Consider the following 15,337-nt stretch of genomic DNA (forward strand, 5'->3'; position numbering starts at 1 on the left):
ATAATCTGGACCATTTTTCTTCTATTCAGTCCTCCTTTTCTTTAAGGGATCCGTTTCTAGCAGGGGTCTTTTGGTGCAGCAATGCTGAACCCACTATAGCCAGCATAATTCTGAGCTGCCCACCTGTGTATTTCCAGCTCCATCTGCCACACTGGGGCTCAGAATCAGTAGTTTTCCCTTAGCTGCATCCCTGTGGAATTTCCCAGCTGGGATTAGTTACGGGGGTGAAGGAATGGGCAAACATCCCCCCACCTCCCCAGAGAAAGCAAAGGCTCTAGGGGTCTGCTCAAGGATTTGAGTGAACACTGCAGAGTTGGTGACTGGAGGTGATAAGGGAAGAAGGGGTAGGATGACAAGATTGACTTGGATCTCATTTTTGGAGCATTGAGGCTCCATGGGCTGGAAGCACAGGCTAAATACAGGAGCACATTTATTCCTACTAATGCTCTGGCCCATTGTTTGGGATCAAATGATTAACTGCCCAAGAGCAGGATGGGGGAGGCTGGCTGGATTTTTAATTTTGGTTTTGGAGGTGGGAGTGAGACTCATTTGTGACAGGTGTCACCCTTGGCCCCCCTGGAAGGATAGGCCTGATTCTATCTATGTGACACCCAGGCTGTGGCCTCTCAGTTCTCCCCCTTGAACTACATAGATCCCTCTAGAAGAGTGGCAATCTCTAGAAAAGATAGGGAAATCTTCAGTTGCTTGATATCTCCAGATGTAAACTCTCAGAGCTAGTAAGAGTGGGGCTTCCCAGTCTGAAGTCTCAGTAGCAAGTCCTTTTCTCCCTCCCACAATACACACACACACACACACACACACACACACACACACCACACATACAACTTGAGATGGTGGAGTTGAAGGCAAAGCATAGTAGGATGATTATATATATATATATATATATTCTGGAGTCTGAGAACCCAGGTATAAATCCTAGCTCTTCTATTTACTATTTGTGTGTCTTTGGGCAAATTAGGCAACCTTAATCTGCCCATTCCTAAGCAATTGCAATTATACCTACTTCATAGGGCTTTTATGAGGATTAAATGAGTTGGTATCTATAAAGACAGAAGAATGCCTGGGCATAGCCATAATATGTCTTTGTTAAATAATAAAAACGTACAAAGTGTTTTATGAGGATAATCTGGAAGCTGTTCTTTGGTCAAATATACTTTTTTTTTTTTTTTTTTTTTTTTTTTTGAGACAGAGTCTCACTCTGTTGCCCAGGCTAGAGTGCAGTGGCGTGTTCTCTGCTCACTGGAACCTCCACCTCCTGGGTTCAAGCAATTCTCGTGACTCAGCTTCCTGAGTAGCTGGGATTACAGACTTGTGCCACCACATCGGCTAATTTTTGTATTTGTAGTAGAGATGGGGTTTTCCCATGTTGCCAGGCCGGTCTCAAACCCCTGACCTCTGGTGATCTGCCTGCTTCAGCCTCCTAAAATGCTGAGATTACAGGCATGAGCCACTGCACCCGGCCTCAAATATACTTTAGTAGCAATACTTCCCTACTAGAAGTTAGAATTAAATTCTGAAGTTATTCAACATGCAAAGAGTCTAAAACCATTCAGACTGGATAGATATTGTTACGGCTGTTAGGTTAGATTAGTAGGTATATATTTTCTAAATGAGAACTGGCAGGGCATGGTGGCTCACACCTGTAATTCTAGCATTTTGGGAGGCTTAGGTGGGATGATCACTTGAGCCCAGGAGTTCACGGCTGCAGTGAGCTATGATGGCACCACTACACTGCAGCCTGGGTGAGAGAGCAAGACGATTTCTAAAAAAATAAAGAGCAATAGGAACCATCATTCTCAGCAAACTATCGCAAGGACAAAAAACCAAACACCGCATGTTCTCACTCATAGGTGGGAATGAACAATGAACACATGGACACAGGAAGGGGAACATCACACTCCGGGGACTGTTGTGGGGTGGGGGGAGGGGGGAGGGATAGCATTAGGAGATATACCTAATGCTAAATGACGAGTTAATGGGTGCAGCACACCAATATGGCACATGTATACATATGTAACAAACCTGCACATTGTGCACATGTACCCTAAAACTTAAAGTATAATAATAAAAAAAAAGAAAAGAAAAAAAGAGCAATAGCAAAAAGGAGGAGAGATCATAATTACAGTCAGTCCTTCTAAGAGCCTGAGTGATTTGAGGGCTCTTTTTAGTTATACTTAAGTCCTTTGGCCCATGGTCTGACAGCGAATCAAAGCATTTAATTAGAGTCAACATTCCCCTCCTCTCCCACCTCCCCTTCCCTCCCTCCCTCCCTCCTTTCTTTCTTTCTTTCTCTTTCTTCTTTCTTTCTTTCTTTCTTCTTTCTTTCTTTCTTTCTTTCTTTCTTTCTTTCTTTCTTTCTTTCTTCTCTTTCTCTTTCTTCTTTCTTTCTTTTCTTTCTTTCCTTCTTTCTCTCTTGCTTCTTTCATTCTCTTTTCTTTCTTTCTTTCTTTCTTTCTTTCTTTCTTTCTTTCTTTCCTCTTTCTCTTTCTTTCTTTCTTTTTTTTTTTTTTTTTGAGACAGAGTTTTACTCTGTTGTCCAGGCTGGAGTGCAGTGGTGTGATCTCAGCTAACTGCAACCTCCACCTCTCTGATTCAAGTGATTCTCCTGCCTCAGCCTCCAGAGTAGTTGGGAATGCAGGTACGCACCACCATGCCAAGCTAATACATATATATGTATTTTTTCAGTAGAGATGGGGTTTTGCCATGTTGGCCAGGCTGGTCTCAAATTCCTGACCTCCAGTAATCCACCCACCTAGGCCTCCCAAAGTGCTGGGATTACAGGCGTGAGCCACCGTGCCCGGCCGAGAGTCAACATTGCTAATGAAGGCCTCACTCTCTCCCTTAGATAAATGTGTCCCTTAACAGTGACCACATTTTGAGATCACAGCCAGTAAATAGATCTTGCTGGCCTCCTATCTTATAGGTCTAGCCTGGAGCATTGAAAACTACACATTCTGTGAGATCTGGAATTTCAGTTGCCATAGTTGGAAAAGAATGCCAATGTTGGCAACTTAAAATATGACAAATGCAGGCGATTGAAAACAATCATGGCTGTTAGGCTAAAAGTAGGAGGACATAGGAGAACCCTGACAGCTGGCTTCAAAGCACAGGAAGGGCTGTCACAGGGAAGGAAGAAGAGTAAGAACACTTTTTTTTTTTTCAATGCACTCTTTTTTTATTATATTTTAAGTTCTCGGGTACATGTGCACAACGTGCAGGTTTGTTACATATGTATACATGTGCCATGTTGGTGTGCTGCACCCATTAACTCTTTATTTACATTAGGTATATCTCCTAATGCTATCCCTCCTCCCTCCTCCAACCCCACGACAGGCCCCAGTGTGTGACGTTCCCCTTCCTGTGTCCAAGTGTTCTCATTGTTCGATTCCCACCTATGAGTGAGAACATGAGGTGTTTGGTTTTCTGTCCTTGCGATAGTTTGCTCAGAATGATGGTTTCCAGCTTCATACATGTCCCTACAAAGGACATGAACTCATCCTTTTTTATGGCTGCATAGTATTCCATGGTGTATATGTGCCACATTTTCTTAATCCAGTGCATCATTGATGGACATTTGGGTTGGTTCCAAGTCTTTGCTATTGTGAATAGTGCCTCAATAAACATATGTGTGCGTGTGTCTTTTTTTTTTTGAGAAGGAGTCTCGCTCTGTCGCCCAGGCTGGAGTGCAGTGGTACAATCTCGGCTCACTGCAAGCTCCGCCTCCCGGGTTCATGCCATTCTCCTGCCTCAGCTTCCCGAGTAGCTGGGGCTACAGGCGCCTGCCACCATGCCAGCTAATTTTTTTTGTATTTTTAGTAGAGACGGGGTTTCACCATGGTCTTGATCTCCTGACCTCGTGATCCACACGCCTCAGCCTCCCAAAGTGCTGGGATTACAGGCATGAGCCACCACGCCCGGCCTGTGCATGTGTCTTTATGGCAGCATGATTTATAATCCTTTGGGTATATACCCAGTAATGGGATGGCTGGGTCAAATGGTATTTCTAGTTCTAGATCCTTGAGGAATCACCACACTGTCTTCCACAATGGTTGAGCTAATGAAAGAACACTTATTAAATACTGATGTGTTTGGGCTTTATGTCTCTTATCTACTTTATTTTATATATATATTTTTGAGATGGACTCTCACTCTATCACCCAGGCTAGAGTGCAGTGGTGCCATCTCAGCTCACTGCAACCTCCACCTCCCAGGTTCAAGCAATTCTCCTGCCTCAGCCTCTCGGGTAGCTGGGATTACACGTGTTTGCTGCCATGCCCAGCTAATTTTTGTATTTTTTCAGTAGAGACAGAGTTTCACCATGTTGTCCAGGCTGGTCTTGAACTCCTGACTTCTAGTGATCTGCCCACCTCAGTCTCCCAAAGTGCTGGGATTACAGGCATGAGCCACCGCGTACCCAGCCTCTTATCTAATTAAATGATCACAACAATCCCGTGGAAGTCTGCTGTACAATTGCCAGTAAACAGAGGGGGAAGAAGTAAAGTGACTCACCCACCTTCCCTAATTGGTGCGTGCTGCAGTCAGCCCAGGAATCCTAGCTGGTCAGATCTTTCAACCTCCTCTCAGCACCACCGTAACACAATTGCATTATGTGCATGCAAGGCAGAGCTTTCTAAAATTTAAAGCTGGTGGGATGGTGTGGAAATTATGTAGTGGTTTCCTGTTCTCAAAGATGTTTGAGCAAATGCTTGATGACTGTTGTCAAAAATACTGAATAAGTGGCCAGGTGCAGTGGCTCACACCTGTAATCCCAGCACTTTGGGAGGCCGAGGTGGGCAGATCACCTAAAGTCAGGAGTTTGAGACCAGCCAGCCAACATGGTGGTACCCCGTCTCTACTAAAAATACAAAAATTAGCCAAGCATGGTGGCGCCTGTAATCCCAGGTACTCAGGAGGCCGAGGCAGGAGAATCGCTTGAACCTAGGAGGCGGAGGTTGCAGAGAGCCAAGATCACCCCAACCCAGCTTAGGCAACAGAGCAACACCATGATTGAGGAGAGTGGAAATGGATAATCTATGAAGGCACCTACCAACTTTAAGGTTCTGAGTTCTATACTTTGGGACCGGACACACAGCTATATTAAGTGATTTTTTTTTTGTTCCCCCTGTATTTTCTTTTCTTTTTTTCTTTTTCTTTTTTTTTTTTTTTGAGATGGAATCTAGCTTTGTCACCCAGACTGGAGTGCAGTGGCGTGATCTCTGCTCACTACAATCTCCGCCTCCTGGGTTCAAGCGATTTTCCTGCCTCAGCCTCCCTAGTAGCTGGGATTACAGGTGTGCACCATCATGCCCAGCTAATTTTTGTATTTTTAGTAGAGACAGGGTTTCACTATGTTGGCCATGCTGGTCTCGAACTTCTGATCTCAAATGATCCGCCCACCTCAGCCTCCAAAAGTGCTGGGGTTACACGCATGAGCCACCGCACCCAGCCTCTTTTCTTTTTGAGACATGGCCTTGGTCTGTTGCCCAGGCTGCAGTGCCTTTATACCGTCACAGCTCACTGTAGTCTCAGCCTCCTGGGCTCAAGCGATCCTCCCACATCAGCCTCCCAAGTAGCTGGGACTACAGGCATGCTCCACCCCGCCTGGCTAATTTTTAATTTTTTTATAGAGATGGGGTCTCGCCGTGTTTCCCAGGCTGATCTCAAACTCTTGGGCTGAAACAATTGGCCTGCGTTGGTTTCCCAAAGTGCTAGGATTATAGGCATGAACCACCGCACCTGGTGGTATTATATTTCTTAACATCCAGGTGTGTGAATGCAGACTTCTTTTTTTTTTTTTTTTTTTGAGATGGAGTCTTGCTCCCATCGCGCAGGCTGAAGTGTAGTGGCGCGATCTCGGCTCACTGCAACCTCCACCTCCCAGGTTCAAGCGATTTTCCCTCCTCAGCCTCCCAAGTAACTGGGATTACAGGCGTGCGCCACCATGCCTGGTTAATTTTTGCAGTTTTAGTAGAGATGGGGTTTCGCCATGTTGGCCAGGCTGGTCTTGAACTCCTGACCTCAGGTGATCCACCCTCCTCGGCCTTCCAAAGTGTTAGGATTACAGGCGTGAGCCCTTGCGCCCGGTCTAGAGACCTCTTCAAAGCTGGGAAGGTACAGGGTGTGCCCTCTGAACAACAGCAGAGCTTGTTGCAAACCTGAACTTTCTGGTCCTCTGCTGCCCCTTTGTGGACTGGCTGGAAACAACAGCCCAATATATCGCTGTAGGAGCATGAAATTGGACTTGGGAGAAAGGGCACCAGAAGAACTGGTGAGGTTTGAAGGCTGGTGGAGGATACGAGGGAGTCAGGACTGTCCTTTTCTCCAGCAAGGCTGGGGTTCCCAGGAGAGAGGCCTAGAACTCTTTCAAACTCTCAATGACTTCAAGAAATTCTCTTCTTTTTCATGATCTTTATTTATCCTCGAGACACTTGGATCCAGTAAGCGAGTGACAATTTCAAGACTGCCAGCCATACACCTCTGTATGTTTTTGGCCCCAAGCAGCAGCCGTGGGCCTAGTGCCAACCCTCACACGCTAGCTACCTCCTCCTGCGCTTGGAGTGGAAAGTCTGTGGGGTTCTCTCTCTGGTTCTGCAAGCTTTTCACACCATCTCTTCGCTGTCTGTCTCTATGCTAGGGGTTTCACACAACTCTACACCGTTGCATTCATGCTTGCCGTATCCCTGACTTTCTGCACAAGTGCAGGGCAGAGATGGCCCTTTTGTTTTGGTGAGGGAGAGAGGGGAACACTTGGGCACAAAGAGGGGAAGGGACTGTGAATCCCAGGGAGCACCCTGGCCAGATCCCAGCGGTGTTCGAATCCCAGGACCATCTTCCATCTACAGCCTAGCTGCCGCTTTCCCTGGTCAACCCTTCCTGGGTGCCCATCCACCACACTGCCCAACCTCACTCCCCATCCCCTCCCACAAAGAGTGACAGTGGCCTGGGGCTCGGCCTCTCCTGACCCCAGGGGAGGATGGGTGACCTGGGCCTCCTGCTACCTGCCACCTGGGCCTCCTATCTCCAGCTGGAAGCCAGGGACCCACCCACGGGCCTGGCCTGACCTCTGTCCCCCTCCCCTCATGCTTCCAGACCCTGCCGCAGCCTGCGGTCCAGGGCCAGGAGCTGCCTCAGGAAGCCCCGGTTAGGGATGATGCCTCGGTGGTCTTTGACTTTCTTGATGGCCTCCACGAGGGTAAGGTGGTGGTACAGCATGAGGTAGGCCAGTACCAGGGTGGCGGATCGGCTCACGCCCACGGCACAATGCACCAGGATCTTCCCTGAGAGGAGAGACACAGAGAGAGAGAGCTTTGAGACTGCTTGTGGCAGCTTGGAGGAGGCTGGGGAAAGGGTGACATGGGGCCGGGCATGGTGGCTCATGCCGGTAATTCCAGCACTTTGGGAGGCTGAAGGGGGAAGATCGCCTGAGGTCAGGAGTTCGAGACCAGCCTGGCCAACATGGTAAAACCCCATCTCTACTAAAAATATAAAAATCAGCTGGGCGTGGTGGCCCATGCCTGTAATCTCAGCTACTCAGGAGGCTGAGGCAGCAGAATCACTTGAACCCAGGAGGCAGAGGCTGCAGTGAGCCAAGATTGTGTCATTGCACTCCAGCCCAGGCAACAAAAGCGAAACCCCATCTCAAAAAAAAAAAAAAAAAAAAAAAAGGGTGACATGGACAGGGAAGAGGAAGACAGGTAAGTACAGGTGCATGAAGACAGGGATGGGTGCAGATGAGTGGGTGTTAGGAATGCAGATCCCTGGCAAAAGGGGAGAGGCCTGGACAGAATGAGAGGAAGGGGACACGCAGTGGCTCAGTGTCCATAAACCTGAAAGGGGTCAAAGGTGGAGACTCACCACTGATGTAAGAGCCAGCTTTGCATAGAGTAGCGTGAATGAATCAATTGAAAACACTGTTGTTACTGGCCCCTTCCTCAATCTATCCACCATTCCAGCTTGTTATTCTCAACCATTGAATATATACATGTATTGAGAGACAGGGTCTTGCTCTGCCTCTCAGGCTGAGTGCAGTGGCACAATTATAGCTCACTACAACCTCTAATTCCTGGGCTCAAGAAATCCTCCTGCTGGCTGGGTGCAGTGGCTCATGCCTGTAATCCCAGCACTTTGGGATGCCGAGGTAGGTGGATCACCTGAGGTCAGGAGTTCGAGACCAGCCTGGCCAACATGGTGAAACCATGTCTCTATTAAAAATACAAAAATTAGCTGGATGTGGTGGCAGGCACCTGTAATCTCAGCTACTTGGGAGGCTGAGGCAGGAGAATCACTTGAACCTGGGAGATGGAGGTTGCAGTGAGCCGAGATCACGTCACTGCACTCCAGCCTGGGTGACAGAGAAAGACTCTATCTCAAAAAAACGAAAAAGAAATAGTCGATCACATATAATCTTGCCACCCAGGTGTAACTTGCCACTCTTAACATTTTTGATAATTTCCTTCTTGTCTTTTTCTGTATTGCTTTAAAAAAATGGTTGAGATAGTATTTTTTTCTTTCTTAACAAGATCCTGAGCATTTTTTCATGTCACTAAAATCTCACTCCACTCTCAGACCCTTGGACTTCCCCAGATTCCAGGTACCCTGTTCTTTCCTGCTCCCAGCATTCCCCTCCTACCTCCTGGCTGGCTCAGCGCCCGGTGGATGAAGTCGGCGGCCGTCTGGAAGTGGATGCTCATGTCAAAGGCTGGCGAGTCGTGGGCCTCAACACCCAGGTAGCGGATGCCCAGCCCCTCATAGGCCTCGGGTGTGCCTCGCCATCGGCTGTGTGAGGCATTGAGGACGTGCGTGATGCCCAGGCGGCGAAGCTCCCGGCGGTTGTTAGCCATGTCCCTGCATTGAGTAGAGGTTAGAGGAAGGGTGGGAAAGCCAGGTTGTTGGGGAAGACTCCCTTGTCTACACCCTGTTAACTTCCTGAATCCCATTGTTGATTTTTTTTTGAGAGGGAGTCTCGCTCTGTTTCCTAGACTAGAGTGCTCACTGCCACCTCCATCTCCTGGGTTCAAACGATTCTCCTGCCTCAGCCTCCCAGGTAGCTGGGATTACAGGCACATGCCACTATACCCGGATAATTTTTGTATCTTTAGTAGAGATGGGGCTTTATCATGTTGGCCAGGCTGGTCTTGAACTCCTGACCTCAAGTTATCCTCCCACCTCGGCCTTCCAAAGTGCTGGGATGACAGGTGTGAGCCACCGTGCCTGGCCTCCTGGATCCTACTATTGGCCTAAGGACACTACTTTACTTACTAGTGACCCAGAAGGGAGGAACCAAGATGGGCAATGACTTGGAGTCTTGTCCTGTGAGCCGTGGTTGAAGGTATAGGGGATGTTTTGCCTGGAGAAGAGAAGACTAAGGGGATGGGGTGAAAATAGCCATAATAAAACTGAAAGTGTGTTTTCTGGAATTGGGATTGTGTTGGATCTGTAGGGTTCTCAAGGGTAGAATGAGGATCAAAGAATTAAAGCCCCAGGGAAGCAGATTTCATTTTTCTTTTTGGGAGAGGGGACAGAGTCTTGCTATGTCTCCCAGGCTGAAGTGCAATGGTGCGATCTCAGCTCACTGCAACCTCTGCCTCCCAGGTTCAAGCGAATCTCCTGCCTCAGCCTCTTGAGTAGCTGGGATTACAGGTGCCCACCACCATGCCCGGCTAATTTTTGTATTTTCAGTAGAGACAGGATTTCATCTTGTTGGCCAGGCTGGTCTCGAACTCCTGACCTCGTGTTCCACCTACCTAGGTATCCCAAAGTGCTGGGATTATAGGCGTGAGCCACTGTGCCTGGCCAGCTGATTTCAATTTCATACAAGGAAGTACATTCTAATGGTGGAGTCTAGCTGAGGAAAGGGTGGAGCACCTCGAGAGAGAGAGTGGTTTTCCTGTCCCTGGGGTATTCAGGCAGAAAGAGGAGATGGCCATGCAGCCATGGATGCTGCAGAGGGGAAATGAGTGTCAGGCAGAGTGTTCTGCTCATTTCATCGGTCCTGCCCACCCTGAGATAGTATGGTTCTGACATCCACTTCCACACCTAACTCCCCTATGTCTCTACTCTTGTTGACACCCAGAACCCTCTTGTGTTTTTGCCAGATATTCCATGGCTCACACTTGCCGTGTTTTTTTTTTTTTTTTTTTTTTTGAGATGGTGTCTTGCTCTGTTGCCTAGGCTGGAGTGCTAGAGTGCAGTGGTGCGATCTCGGCTCACTGCCACCTCTGCCTCCTGGGTTCAAGCAATTCTCTGCCTCAACCTCCTGAGTAGCTGGGATTACAGGCGCCCACCACCACACCAGGCTAATATTTGTATTTTTAGTAGAGACGGGGTTTCACTATCTTGGCCAGGCTGGTCTTGAACTCCTGACCTCGTGATCCATCCGCCTCAGTATCCCGAAGTGCTGGGATTACAGATGTGAGCCACCATGCCCGGCCACATTTACCCTGTTTTATGATGTCACCTTCAGGTGTTCATCTGGCCCAGACCCCTCAGCTTGGTGGCAGACACCCCTGGGCACCACAGTCATATCTCAGGGCAAATGCTCTGTCCAGTGCAAACTCCTTACGCAGAAAGAGCACTGAACTTGAGTCTCCAAGTCCGGGCTCTGCTACTTACAACACATGTGGCCTTGGCCAGTCACAACTTTTCTGAGCTTTGGTCTCCTCATCTGTAACCCAGGGAGAGTGATACCTATCTCACAGGGCTGTTGTGAAGATTAAGAGAGATAATGTGTGTGAAAAAAATCCTTGTAGGCCAGGCATGGTGGCTCATGCTTATAATCCCAGCACTTTGGGAGGCCGAAACGGGTGGATCGCTTGAGGCCAGGAGTTCAAAATCAGCCTGGCTAACATGGCTAAACCCCGTCTCTACTAAAAAATACAAAAATCAGCTGGGCGTGGTGATGGGCGCCTGTAAGCCCAGCTACTTGGGAGGCAGAGGCAGGAGAATCGCTTGAACGGGGGAGGCGGAGTTTGCCGTGAGCTGAGATTGGGCCACTGCACTCCAGCCTGGGCAACACAGTGAGACCCTGTCTCAAAAACAAAAACAATGCTGGGCACGGTGGCTCACACCTGTAATCCTAGCACGTTGAGAGGCTGAGACAGGTGGATTGCCTGAGCTCAGGAGCTGAAGACCAGCCTGGGCAACATGGTGAAACCCCGTCTCTACTAAAATACAAAAAAATAATTAGCTGGTGTGTGCCTGTAGTCCCAGCTTCTCTGGAGGCTGAGGCAGGAGAATCGCTTGAACCCGCAAGGCGGAGGTTGCAGTGAGCCAAGATCGCGCCACTGCACTCCAGCCTGGGCAACAGAGTGACACTCTGTCTGCAAAAAAAAAAAAAAAAAGAAAGAAACCGAAACCAAAACCAAAACCAACCAAAGAAGCAAAAAAAGCATCCTTGTATAACTTTGAGGGAGAGAAGTGGGGATGGCTCTTCCTTTGATGTTTTTCTCTCTATAGCCTTCAAATTGCAGAATCTCTGTAGGCACTACCGCTTTGCTTGGTCTCAAGAGAAACCACTGCAGCTTCCTACCTACTGCTCCTGGCTTCCAGTGACTGCCTTTTCCCAGAGACATTGCACAATAGATGGAAGGTCAGAGAAGTCATCTATTGTGCCTGGTATGTAGCACTGGCACGTAACAATAAATATGTGATACATGAATGATATTATTACTGGAACAGAGTCTTTCTGTCCAGAGTTGGGTATTTTTATTTTATTAATTTTATTTTAAAATAATAAGTAGAGATGGGGTCTGGCTTTGTTGCTCAGGCTGGTCTAGAACTCCGATACTCTACATACTCCTGCCTCGGCCTCTCAAAGTGCTGGGATTACAGGCAAGAGACACTGACTGGCCGGAGTTGGGCATTTCAATAATCCTGGCCAAACTCTCCCAAACCTGCAGCCTCTACTCTCGGCCCATGTGCCCTATCCCCTCAATCTTCAACCAGGAACCAATGACACCACTCCATGCCTGTCTGCCACCCTTCTCCTTTCTTACACACACACACGCACACACACTCTGCCGTGGGCCCAGTCTGCCCGATACATACTGGTCTCCGAGATAGAGGCCTGGCCAGACCTCGTCGGCATGGTTACAGGCCGTCTTGCCCGTGTAGAGGAGCCGCTCCAACTCGAAGACATTGAGGAAAGGATGTTGAACGGTTGGCATCTCCTCCAGGGTCCCTCGAGTTCGAACAGGAGACCTTGAGTTACTCCGGGAGAAGCGGGCCATAAAAGTCATAGAAGCCCAAAGCCAGTTACCAGGGCACATCTTAGAGGTGGCAGAAACCGTGGCAGCTGCAGGAGTGGCTGCGGCAATGATGGGTTCAGTTGCCAGGTAGCTGCTGCTGGAAGAGGAAGGGGTGTGAGACACACTTGAGTGAGTCCAGAGCAGCTGCTTCCCTTCCCTGGGCTGGTCCTTCGGGAGAAGATTCTCGAGGGAGAGAAGGTAAGCTGGCTCTGGCGGGAGCCTTCAGGGGTGGCTTTTCCTTCAAGCTGCAGCAGCTCCTTTTGCTCAGCTCTTTGGCTCTGCCACGCAACGAGGTGGGAGAGTCACATGTCCTTGTTTACGGGGAGAGGGAGCTGCCCAGCTGCTAGGTTTCAGCTCCATCACCCCACCCCCACTGCCAGCACGCATACAGACACACACACACACACACACACACACACACACTTGGCACTTGGGTGGCTGTCCCCACTGCTGGGGATCTTGCCAGCTGGAATCTGGGTCTCATCTGCCTGGGGCTATAGGCAGAGAGCCTAGGGAGCTGGGATGGGGTTGGGGGTACATTTAGACCCTTGCAGAGAGAATTAGCAGGGAGACAACAGCAGCTGAGGCCATGACACATGTCAGGCCTGCCATCTCTGTGCCAGAGAGTTAGACTTTAACCCCTTCATGGCCTGCCACTGCCTCAGAGATAAACCTGCTATGGGAAGGGTGTGGTGGGGGCGGGGGATGGGGTGAGTGGAGAATAGCAATAAAGAGGAAGAGTAAGTTTGGGAAAAATAAATACTTGCTGAATGCACGAGCTTATGGAAGAAGGCACCAATCTATGTGCACAACAGGCAAACCACCCTCCTTGGATCAGCATTAGGAAATTACTGATCAGATCTCAGCTCTAATGTGAGAATTTCTGAATCGAAGCAGGGTTGGAGTGTTTTGTCTGTGTGTGTCTTGAGGGGAGGGTGACAGAGGTGGATGGTGGGGGAATTGATGCAGGGTTGGAGTGTTTTGTCTGTGTGTGTCTTGAGGGGAGCGGGGACAGAGGTGTGTGGTGGGGGCCTAGAAAGCAGGAAGGAAAGGGAAAAATGAGGGATCCTGCCAGGTCCAGGGGCTCAGAGGCTTAGAATTACCAACCGTATGGCTGTTGGAGTCAAGTGACCCTACAAAACACGTGAGGTCAATAATGAGGGGCTTAGCAGGTGTGTCTCAGATTACCTGTTGAGCTGCAGAGCTGGGAAGGATCAGCGTTTGAGGCTTGCCCTGGGACCTTCAAGCAGGGAGGCAACAATGGCAAGGCCCCTCCCCCCTCCCTCCCCATCCTCTCACACCTGTGGTCCTGCCTGTTTGAAAGCAGGAGGTCCTGGAGCCTGCAGAATCCCCTTCCACTCCCTTCCTGGCCTTCCGCCAGGGGGACTTCAACTCTATGACCAGCAGTGAGAGGCCATCTTTGTCCCTGCCTATGCTCTGTCCCCATCTCACACCCCTAGCCAGGGCCCAGCTCTCCCTTGCCCCAGTGCCAAGAGAAACCAAGCACTTACAAGGCATTAGAAGCAGGGGTTTTAGGACCAGGATTGGTGAGGGAAGATTGGATCTTAGGGTGTTTAGGGAGAGAGAGAGAGTTTTCAATGGCTAGGTCCAGAAGGAGCACAGAAATATAGCACTACAGCCATTACCATCACCATCATCACTACCACCATCACCACCATCACTATCATCATCATCTTCTACCTTTGCACCCAGGCCTAAAGACCCCATTACTTTATTACAATACAACCTTTCCTCTTAGAGAGTCTGCTGTCTACTAGGTGATGAATGGGATGGGGGACGCGTGAAGGAGCCCATTTCTAAGAAGGATCTCCGTGGGGCTGTTTTTCCCGGGGGGTGCAGAAGCCCCTTTCTGTCCCGGGATACAGCCCTGGGCATTCTCCAATCCCATCCGTCGGCTCCAGGGGCCGTGGCCCACCGCTCCCTCCCTCCGCCTGCGGTCGCCTTTGTAACAGGTCCATGGCTGTCGCCCCAGTCCTCGCCAGCCAGGCAGCCCGGCCCCGCGCGCGGAGGGAGGGCGCCCGGGAGAGAGCGGCTGGCTCGCTGGGCTCGGGTGCCCGCTTCCCGGTCCCCTCCCTCCCCCTTCGCCCCTAGCTGGGCGCCTCTCCCCAGCCTGGAGAGCCAGCTGGGAAGGCGAAGGCCCGCCGCAGCCCCTCTACCTCTTTGCAAGCGCTGCGCTGGGCCTCAGTCCGAAAGGCGGATCGCCGGCGCAGACAGCGCCACGGCCATGACGCTCTTGCTGCTGTCGCCGCCGCTGTTTCTGCCCAAGACAGGTTGACAGATTAGCAGCTATTTTTAAGCCATGACACACACGTCGAAGCAGGGTTCAAATCAGCGTGTGCGCTGGTGACATACAGGGACTCGGTCTCACATTCAGTGGCCCGAGTCGCCAGGCAGCGTGGGCTCCCCAGCAACCCCCCACGAGCCCGCGCGCCTTGCAGACCAGACACGGCCCCGCCGAGCCCCAGCAGCACCGCCTGGAATGCATGCGTGTGTTCTCAGAGCTGCACCAATTACAAAGCGTTTTGCCTAAAGATTACATTATAAGTCATCCCAGGCACTGCCTTAAACGCACACACTCCTCCCAGACAGAATTAACTAATTACATAGACACGATTCTGTGCACTGGCTTGTACATGCCTCGGTCTGAAGAAACCGTGTCATAAAGAACAATGGTCCGTAGCCCCCATTAGCCTTCATTATATGCCATGTGCTTCATTTAGCTTAAGGCATTTTATCCTCCCCACAAGTCTATGAGGGAGACATGATTACTATTGTTCTAATTTTAGGGAGGAGGCGACCTAGGCACAGAGAGGCTAGGTACTCTGCCCTGGTCACACAGCTTGTTACTGGCAGAGCTGAGCTTGTTCAAACAATGGCAGCCTGGCTTTGCAGTTTATGTCCTTAACCACTCTCTAAACCAGTGCCTCCCACAAAATGGAGAAGGCACCGTGGATTTCCTTCATTCAGGAAGCCATTTCCACCAGCTCAGCTCATAGTGAACTTCACTTTCCCCAGACTCTCAAAACATTCATCTTCATATTAATTTCTTT

At 49.7% G+C, this 15,337-nt stretch overlaps 1 protein-coding gene across 2 annotated transcripts; it reads right to left on the reverse strand.

The window, feature by feature from the left end:
- Nucleotides 1-6,409: 6,409 nt before the first annotated feature.
- On the reverse strand, nt 6,410-14,802 carry DUSP26 (dual specificity phosphatase 26). 2 transcript variants are annotated; one of them, XM_055295936.2, is made up of 4 exons: nt 14,444-14,802; nt 12,067-12,360; nt 8,651-8,865; nt 6,410-7,298 (listed from the first exon to the last, which is right to left on the reverse strand). In XM_055295936.2, the coding sequence occupies exons 2-4, from the start codon at nt 12,285-12,287 to the stop codon at nt 7,099-7,101; spliced, it is 636 nt and encodes a 211-aa protein (XP_055151911.1). In that variant the 5' UTR covers nt 12,288-12,360; nt 14,444-14,802; the 3' UTR covers nt 6,410-7,098. The 2 variants fall into 2 exon arrangements, with proteins under 2 accessions (XP_055151911.1, XP_055151912.1); XM_055295937.2 differs by having other exon boundaries at nt 12,067-12,363.
- Between the last annotated feature and the right edge of the window lie 535 nt (nt 14,803-15,337).

Source organism: Symphalangus syndactylus, chromosome 10 (genome assembly GCF_028878055.3).
Source record: "Symphalangus syndactylus isolate Jambi chromosome 10, NHGRI_mSymSyn1-v2.1_pri, whole genome shotgun sequence".
NCBI classification, from domain to species: Eukaryota; Metazoa; Chordata; class Mammalia; order Primates; family Hylobatidae; genus Symphalangus; species Symphalangus syndactylus.